Source organism: Oncorhynchus masou, unplaced genomic scaffold (genome assembly GCF_036934945.1).
Source record: "Oncorhynchus masou masou isolate Uvic2021 unplaced genomic scaffold, UVic_Omas_1.1 unplaced_scaffold_584, whole genome shotgun sequence".
Taxonomy (NCBI): Eukaryota; Metazoa; Chordata; class Actinopteri; order Salmoniformes; family Salmonidae; genus Oncorhynchus; species Oncorhynchus masou.
Window position 1 is genome coordinate 44,777 of NW_027012260.1, and position 10,224 is coordinate 55,000.

A 10,224-nucleotide genomic window follows, 5' to 3' on the forward strand; every position below is an offset into this window, starting at 1 on the left:
AAATTACATTGATAGATACTTCATAAATAATGAATCCTATACCCCCATATCCCTCCGTTATTATAGAACACACATACGCAACGCGCACCCCCTGTCTCCATCACATTCCGCCGTCTCCCCTCCCTCATCTGCCGCTGGACCAGCCCCCCTACCGAACACCGGATTTTGAGCGCGTGCACCCGGTCGGCTTGCTCGAGATCCACACTGGGACACAAATGGAAACTCTTAGGGGAAACCCAGAAAGAGGAAGTCCTGCCGCTGTAAAACAGTTGTAATAATAATGGAGCAACAACAGCGTCGTTTTCTTCCTTGTCCGTCCTTCATAATTTAATCGTTACATCGTTCCGAAGCGGGCAAAGCACGTCCCGTTGTTATACTAGTCTAGGCTACGGACCGACTGATTGTTGTGATACGGACGGTTTTGTGTACGCAGGAGATGATATAAAGCACCTCGAAGACGACTAGAACGAGAACGGGTAACTGGAGCCGCGCGAAGAGGAAGCATGAAGTTTGCGGTTGCAGTGTTTTGGCTGTTGTGGTTCTCGTTCGGCGATGCCACTATTGAAGGTAGGCATAAGGGACAAGGCATAATCAATGCTACAGAAACCGCAGCCTAATATACAGTGGTTTGAGTTGATAGTGTTCTCTATGAATGCGTTGTTGTTCTATATAGCCAGCCTGACGTTTAGCCTGCCGCAGGGTCCACTTTGAAATGTCCATAATCGGATAGCCCTATTGATTTGATTTTAAACGGGACACAGAACCGCTAGACAAACCGTCCCATTCTCTCCCACCAATGCAGTGCCAATAAACCGTTAGGTTTATCAGTTAGATCAAGTGAAGGAAATGTAGGCTACACAGCTGCAGAAAATGATGTATTTAATGGGTGGGCGCGTAGCGCCCTCCCTGGGTCGAGTAAAGGACTCGTCCCCCTTGGATACAAAACAAAAGACAATAACATTGATTGTTCAATGGGATTAAACAAACAAACAAATAAACAATTACAAAGGCAGCCTACAACTGTTGCCGATCCTAAGTTAAAAATGTGTCTACCTACTGTTGTGTTGCTTGACTCAAACCAAGCGTTACATGAAGCCTGTACTACACTTTGTCTGCATAGTTTATACCAGGCCCATGTGACAATATAGAGGGCTTGGTTCAGTTCACTTCTCCCTTCAGTCCACTCAGCGTTAGATAACACTTTCACAGCTATCGTTCTTCTATAGTGTAGTAGACTGTATTACACACAGTAATAGATAGATGGGATATGATATATTGTAACACACAGTAATAGATAGATGGGATATGATATATTGTAACACACAGTAACAGATAGATGGGATATGATAGATTGTAACACACAATAATAGATAGATGGGATATGATATATTGTAACACACAGTAATAGATAGATGGGATATGATATATTGTAACACACAGTAACAGATAGATGGGATATGATATTGTAACACACAGTAACAGATATATAGGGATATTATATAATGTAACACACAGTAACATATAGATGGAATATGATATATTGTAACACACAGTAACAGATAGATGGGATATTATATAATTTAACACACAGTAACATATAGATGGGATATGATATATTGTAACACACAGTAACAGATAGATGGGATATGATATATTGTAACACACAGTAACAGATAGATGGGATATGATAGATTGTAACACACAATTATAGATAGATGGGATATGATATATTGTAACACACAGTAATAGATAGATGGGATATGATATATTGTAACACACAGTAACAGATAGATGGGATATGATATTGTAACATACAGCAACAGATATATGGGATATTATATAATGTAACACACAGTAACATATAGATGGAATATGATATATTGTAACACACAGTAACAGATAGATGGGATATTATATAATGTAACACACAGTAACATATAGATGGAATATGATATATTGTAACACACAGTAACAGATAGATGGGATATGATATGTTGTAACACACAGTAACAGATAGGTAGAATGTGTGTGTGTGTGTGTGTGTGTGTGTGTGTGTGTGTGTGTGTGTGTGTGTACCTGTGTGTGTGTGTGTGTGTGTGTACCTGTGTGTGTGTGTGTGTACCTGTGTTTACCTGTGTGTGTGTACCTGTGTGTACCTGTGTGTGTGTACCTGTGTGTGTACATGTGTGCACCTGTGTTTACCTGTGTGTACCTGTGTGTGTACATGTGTGCACCTGTGTTTACCTGTGTGTGTGTCCATGTGTGTACATGTGTGTACCTGCATGTCCATGTGTGTACCTGCGTGTCCATGTGTGTACCTGTGTGTCCATGTGTGTACCTGCGTGTCCATGTGTGTACATGTGTGTACCTGTGTGTCCATGTGTGTACCTGTGTGTCCATGTGTGTACCTGTGTGTCCATGTGTGTACATGTGTGTACCTGCGTGTCCATGTGTGTACCTGCGTGTCCATGTGTGTACCTGTGTGTACCTGTGTGTCCATGTGTGTACATGTGTGTACCTGCGTGTCCATGTGTGTACCTGCGTGTCCATGTGTGTACCTGTGTGTACCTGTGTGTCCATGTGTGTACCTGTGTGTCCATGTGTGTGAGCAGTCGGCCCCCAGTGCTGTTCTAAGATCAGCTCTCTGTGCCAAACCCTTGACCTCGAACCACCAGGAGTCAAATAACAATCTGACCCCAGATACAGTATGCTGCTAGGAAACAGTACAACCTGTCAGGCACAATGCGCACACACACATACACACACACACACACACACACACACACACACACACACACCTCGAGGGAGGATGAGAGATAAGGGACATGGTTAACCTTTTTGAAAAGTGTTACATTCCTCTTGGGTCCTTGTCCCTTTGCATTGTGGGTAAACAACAGTTGAGATGGAGAGGTTGAGTATACCTAGAGGTCGAAGGTCTATATCTGGAGACCATCTGTGTGTTTTACACTGTAGCAGACTGACCTTTTGTATGCTCAGTTATAGCCACTGTCCATGGTGCTGAACTCTCTTATGTTTTACACTGTAGCAGACTGATCTTATGTTTTTGTATGCTCAGTTATAGCCACTGTCCATGGTGCTGAACTCTCTTACGTTTTACACTGTAGCAGACTGACCTTTTGTAGACTGGCCTTTTATACAGTGCTGTGGCTATTTCTTCACTTTACAAACTCAGAGATTCTCTTAAAGAGGCAATCTACAGTTGCGACATCCATTTTTGGACTAAATTATTGATATGTACCCATTGATTCTTGAAGAATTCTAATGTCGGAACCCAAAATATAAGCTAGTTCTACTCCAATGTTTGTTAACAAAAGTAAATGTATTCTATCTATACTTGTGATGTCGTGGACGGTCAGCCCTTGCATCCATAGCTCTGTTTATGAATATTGGATTGTTTCCATTTCTCCAGCCCCACCCTATCGGTTTTGACCCATCCAGCATATAGATGGATAATACTCAGACATCAGGTATACAAAGTGTTTTCAGTCATAACTATTATGGATCCTGAGCTTTGTCAGTCCCACTCCTCAGCTACCCTCAAACCCTCCCATCTATCTCCGTAGCTATTTACAGAACCCGAGGGGGGAAAACACTTTGTTGTTGTTCCAACTGCTGATTCCCCCTTTAAGGACCCCTCCACTCTGTGTAAGACTTCTTTAATGTAAATGTTGGATCAGGGTTATTACATGTTATTACATGTGTTTGTAGTGGGTGGTGGGATTGTGTTTGTAGTGGGTGGGTGGGTGGGGTGGTGGGGGAGGCAGAGAGCTGTTCCTATGTTTGTTGTAAGAATAACTTTTTATCCAGTAATCAACACTGCAATGGCCCACCTGGGTGATACATGGCTGCCATTTTGTGTCCACAAGGCCATGTCCCACATCAGCAGTTTCACTACATGAGGTGACAAAACCCATTCATCAAATTGCAACTGGGAGAAGATGAGGTTTGCAATGAGCCTCGGTGTGGAAGGGTTCATGACTTCTCACGCTGACATGAAGCTGTGTTTCTATCTGTTCACTTCTCTGGCGCATTGACCGCCTCCCAAATGACACCCTATTCCCTGTATCGCCCCATAATGCTCTGTTCAAAGTAGTGTACTATGTAGGGAATATGTGGCCATTAGGGGCACAAACATTGTTTCCATCTCCCTTCTCGGTGGTAGGGACCGTCATGGCTCTATTGTAAGCAGATGGTGCCAGGGTCATGCGGCCGTACCAATTATACCCCCCCCCCCCACACCCCCAACACAAACACACACAAAGTTTCAGTCAAACACCAAACACAGTCTCAGTCAAAGAGACTGTAGATTCACATCGAGACTTATATATATATGATGCAATGCAAAGCAATAACAGTCAGGTATTCAAGAACACACACACACACACACACACACACACACACACACACACACACACACACACACACTGTGAGGTAGAATCTCCAGAATAAGCTGGACTGTAGCTTTACTGATTCCCATCTCCTATTACAGAGACAACCTCCAGACTATTCCCAACAGAGGACTTTACTGACCTATCACAGATGGGAATGGTCTCAAACAGAATAGAAACATGGAATGGAGGTATGATAAATACAATTACTGCAACAAACATCTAAAGGATATAATAGAAGACTATAGCAATAGGTAGTAACAATAACGCAGGACTGTATAAATACACTGCCACAATGAATGGTTGGCTATTACATAGTAACAGGCAATAACAGAGGACAGTATGAAATACACTGCCACAGTGAATGGTTGGCTATTACATAGTAACAGGCAATAACAGAGGACTGTATGAAATACACTGCCACAGTGAATGGTTGGCTATTACATAGTAACAGGCAATAACAGAGGACTGTATGAAATACACTGCCACAGTGAATGGTTGGCTATTACATAGTAACAGGCAATAACATAGGACTGTATGAAATACACTGCCACATGGAATGGTTGGCTATTACATAGTAACAGGCAATAACAGAGGACTGTATGAAGTAGATAACAGATAGATCATAGAAAATACTGGCTAATTATTACTGACGGAAATATAAGTAATAACACAATAGTAGCAATACGGAGAAACTAAGCAACACCAGCTATTAGCACACAATGCTACAATAACGCCAGCTATACTAGCGCACAATACTACAATAACACCAGCTATACTAGCGCATAATACTACAATAACACCAGCTATACTAGCACAAAATGCTACAATAACACCAGCTATACTAGCACACACTGCTACAATAACACCAGCTATACTAGCACACAATACTACAATAACACCAGCTATACTAGCACACAAAGTACTGTATGAAGTGGATAACAGATCATAGAAAATACTGGCTAATTATTACTGACGGAAATATAAGTAATAACACAATAGTAGCAATATGGAGAAACTAAGCAACACCAGCTATTAGCACACAATGCTACAATAACGCCAGCTATACTAGCGCACAATACTACAATAACACCAGCTATACTAGCGCATAATACTACAATAACACCAGCTATACTAGCACAAAATGCTACAATAACACCAGCTATACTAGCACACAATGCTACAATAACACCAGCTATACTAGCACACAATACTACAATAACACCAGCTATACTAGCACACAATACTACAATAACACCAGCTATACTAGCACACAATGCTACAATAACACCAGCTATACTAGCACACAATACTACAATAACACCAGCTATACATTTACATTTACATTTAAGTCATTTAGCAGACGCTCTTATCTAGCATACAATGTTACAATAACACCAGCTATACTAGCACACAATGTTACAATAACACCAGCTATACTAGCACACAATGCTACAATAACACCAGCTATACTAGCATACAATGTTACAATAACACCAGCTATACTAGCACACAATGTTACAATAACACCAGCTATACTAGCACACAATGTTACAGTAACACCAGCTATACTAGCACACAATGTTACAATAACACCAGCTATACTAGCATACAATGTTACAATAACACCAGCTATACTTGTCAGGATTTGGCCAGGGTTGTTCCGGGTTTTGGTCACTAGATGCCCCCATTGTGCTTTTTGACCTTATGTTTTTTCCCTTGTTCCCCATTATTATTTGCACCTGTGCCTCGTTTCCCCTGATTGTATTTAAACCCTTAGTTTCCCTCAGTTCTGTGCTCTGTGTTTGTATGTTAGCACCCAGCCCTAGTGTTCTGTGTATTCTTGTCGATTCCGGTGGATGCTCTTGTGGAATTCTGTTTTTGTTTTTGAGTATCTCTTGAGGCTTTTTTGTGCTATTCCTACCACCTTTTGGATTTGCCATTTTTGTATTTAAGGACTTCTCCTTTTTACTTTATTAAATACACCGTCTTAAGTACTGCTGTGTCTGCCTCATCTTCTGGGTTCTGCTGACTATTCGTGGCTCAGTTGGTTAAGTGACTGTTTCTCACTCCGGAGACCCAGGTTCGTAACCGGGTCCTGACAAAAACACAGAGCCAAAAATGAACCCAGAGGCAGCCAGTTCCCAGGACCTTTTTGCCATGCTGTCCCACCACCAGGAGACTGTCCAACGCCACGAAGCCGCCCTGGTTCAGCAAGAGGCCTTAATGGCTAGACATTGTCATCTTCTGTCGGAGATGCTGACTTCCATTAAGCAAATATCTGATCGTCTTACCCCGGCAACAGTTCCCGTCCCAGTACCTCAGATTCACGTACCCATGGCAGTTAACCCCCTGGCTGAACCTCGTCTTCCACCTCCCCAACGGTTCTCAGGTGATCCAAGTGCTTGTAAAGGGTTTCTCACCCAATGTTCTCTCTCCTTTGAGCTACAACCCTCGTCGTTTCCCACCGACCGGTCTAAGATCGCTTATATCATCACCCTGCTGTCGGAAAAAGCCCTGGCCTGGGCTACTGCTGTGTGGGATGCCCATAGTTCCTGCTGTGCCAGCTACTCTGCCTTTGCTGAGGAATTCAAACAAGTGTTTCAAGGCCCAAGCAGTGGTTCTGACTCAGCCAAACAGCTCCTGACTCTCCACCAAGGTTGGCGCAGCGTGACGGACTATGCCATCCAGTTCCGCACGGTGGCAGCAGCAAGTGGCTGGAACAACGAGGCGCTCACGGTGTGCTTTCTGAAAGGCCTTTCCGACACTATCCAAGATGAACTGGCCACTCGGGAACCACCGGACAATCTCGAGTCCCTGATCAAGTTGGCCTCACGCATTGACCAGCGTCTGAGAGAGAGAGAACTCAACCGTAGACCTCTAGCCCCTATCAGTCCCAGCTCCGAGTCCCCACCTTTATCCTCGCTGGCTCCATCGGAACCCATGCAGATTGGACGCATCTCCCAGGCTGAGAGAGACCGCCGGATGAGGGAGCGACGCTGTCTATATTGCGGCAAACCGGGCCATTTCCGTTCCACGTGTCCCGGGCTCCAGGGAAACGCTCTGTCCCGCACAGACCGGGGGGAACTGTAACGGGAAACATAACCTCCTCCCATCCGTCCAACTCCCGTCTGCTCATTCCAGTCACCCTCTCCTGGGACAACCACAAGCTTCACCTTCAAGCCTTGGTAGACTCTGGAGCCGCAGGTAACTTCATGGATGGTGTCTGGGCGAAGGAGAATGGCGTTCCCTCTGAACCTCTAAGTGAACCCATGAGGGTCACTACATTGGATGGAAGCCCTTTGGGATCTGGACTTGTCACTCATGTCACTACCTCCTTGCGACTTTCAGTTTCACAACACCAGGAATTGATGAACTTTCATTTGATCTCCTGTTCCGACTTCCCTCTCGTCCTTGGATACCCCTGGCTTCACAGCCATAACCCTCACATCGACTGGTCTGTGGGCACTATCAAGCAGTGGGGTCCTACGTGCCAAGCTACTTGTATTTTCCAGAATTCCCGAGTTCTACTCCCGAGTCTTTAGAATCCATCGACCTGACCCGAGTTCCCGAGTGTTACCATGACCTCAAACTGGTGTTTAGCAAACAGAGGGCCACCATGCTACCACCCCATAGACCTTACGATTGCCCCATCGACCTGTTTCCGGGCACTTGCCCCCAGGGGTCGGATCTTTTCCCTATCTCCACCCGAACGAGCTGCTATGGATACCTACATCAAGGACGCTCTGGAAGCAGGCCTCATGCGTCCATCCACCTCCCCGGCGGGAGCAGGGTTTTTCTTTGTGGCCAAGAAAGACGGTGGATTACGTCCTTGCATCGACTACCGGGGACTCAATGCCATAACCGTCCGTAACCGTTACCCGCTACCCCTTATGGCCACAGCCTTCGAGCTGCTCCAGGAAGCAGTTGTTTTCACTAAGCTTGACCTGCGGAACGCATACCATCTTGTGCGGATCAGACCTGGTGACGAGTGGAAGACCGCTTTCAACACGCCTACTGGTCACTATGAATACTTGGTGATGCCCTTCGGCCTGACCAACGCCCCAGCGGTGTTCCAAGCGCTCATAAACGATGTGCTTAGGGATATGCTTAACATATTTGTGTTCGTTTACTTGGATGACATCCTCATCTTTTCGAGCTCCCTTCAAGAACACACTAAGCATGTCAGACAAGTACTCAAACGCCTCCTGGACAGCCATCTGTACGTTAAGCCGGAAAAATGTGAATTCCATTCATCCCGAGTACAATTCCTGGGATTTGTAGTGGAACCCGGTCGAGTCCAAATGGACCCCAGGAAGGTAGGGGCGGTAGCGGATTGGCCCACCCCCAAATCCGTTAAGGAAGTTCAGCGTTTCCTGGGCTTCACAAACTTCTACCGCAAGTTCATCAAGAACTTCAGCTTGGTGGCAGCCCCTCTCTCAGCTTTAACCAAGGGTGGCAATGCAAGGTTTTTGTGGGGAAGAGAAGCTGAGACGGCCTTCCAAGGACTCAAGCAGCGCGTTCTCTCTGCTCCCATCCTGATACTACCGACTACGGATGAACCATTTGTGGTGGAGGTAGACGCATCAGAGGTTGGTGTTGGAGCTGTCCTGTCTCAGAGGGGTGAAGACAAGAAGCTTCATCCGTGCGCTTTCTTCTCACACCGGCTTACCCTGACTGAGAGGAACTACGATGTGGGGGATCGTGAACTCCTAGCGGTTAAGATGGCATTGAAGGAATGGAGACACTGGCTTGAGGGGGCTTCTCACCCGTTTCAAGTGCTTACGGACCACAAAAATCTGGAGTATATCCAGCAGGCGAAGCGGTTGAACTCTAGACAAGCTAGATGGTCTCTTTTCTTCAATCGATTCCAGTTTATCCTCACCTATCGGCCCGGGTCGAAGAATCTCAAACCGGATGCCCTGTCCCGAGTCTACGCTCCTGCCATTCGAGATGACACGGACATGCCTGTCCTTCCTGCTGCTAAGATTGTGGCTCCGATCTCGTGGCAAGTTGAGGATACCGTGAGACGTGCTCAAGCTAGCGAACCGGACCCGAAAGGAGGTCCTGCCAATCGGTTGTTTGTCCCCAAGGCAGTGAGGACTCAGGTCCTTCTGTGGGGGCACTCCTCTCGCCTCACCTGTCACCCGGGCGTAGGTCGCACCTTGGAGTTCATCCAGCGTAAGTTCTGGTGGCCTACCATAAGAGAAGACGTTGCCACTTTCGTCAATGCCTGTCCCGTGTGCTGCCAGGGCAAATCTTCTCACCTCCGCCCTCAAGGACTCCTTCACCCTTTACCTGTTCCCCACAGACCCTGGTCCCATATCTCATTGGACTTTATTACTGGACTTCCTCCATCCCATGGCAATACTACTATCCTAGTCATAATCGACAGGTTTTCAAAGGCGGCCAGGTTCGTCCCTCTGACTAAGTTACCTTCTGCCAAGGAAACGGCTGAGTTGGTAATTAATCATGTGTTCCGAGTCTTCGGAACACAATAACACCAGCTATACTAGCACACAATGTTACAATAACACCAGCTATACTAGCACACAATGCTACAATAACACCAACTTTACTAGCACACCATTTTTTATTTATTTAACCTTTATTTAACAAAGCAAGTCAGTTAAGAACACATTCTTATTGACATTTACGGCCTAGGAACAGTGGGTTAACTGCAATAACACCAGCTATACTAGCACACAATGCTACAATAACACCATCTATACTAGCACACAATGCTACAATAACACCAGCTATACTAGCACATTATGCTACAGTAACACCAGCTATACTAGCACACAATGCTACA

At 45.4% G+C, this 10,224-nt stretch overlaps 1 protein-coding gene across 1 annotated transcript in view; it reads left to right on the forward strand.

Annotated features, from left to right (window-relative positions):
• The first annotated feature begins 249 nt into the window (after positions 1–249).
• The window catches only part of LOC135536257 (neuronal acetylcholine receptor subunit non-alpha-3-like), a 38,822-nt gene continuing 28,847 nt past the window's right edge, over positions 250–10,224 (forward strand). Inside the window, exon 1 of the mRNA XM_064962622.1 lies at positions 250–567. Coding sequence (XP_064818694.1) covers positions 504–567 — 64 coding nt within the window. The 5' untranslated portion in view covers positions 250–503. The remainder of the gene's footprint in view (positions 568–10,224) is intronic.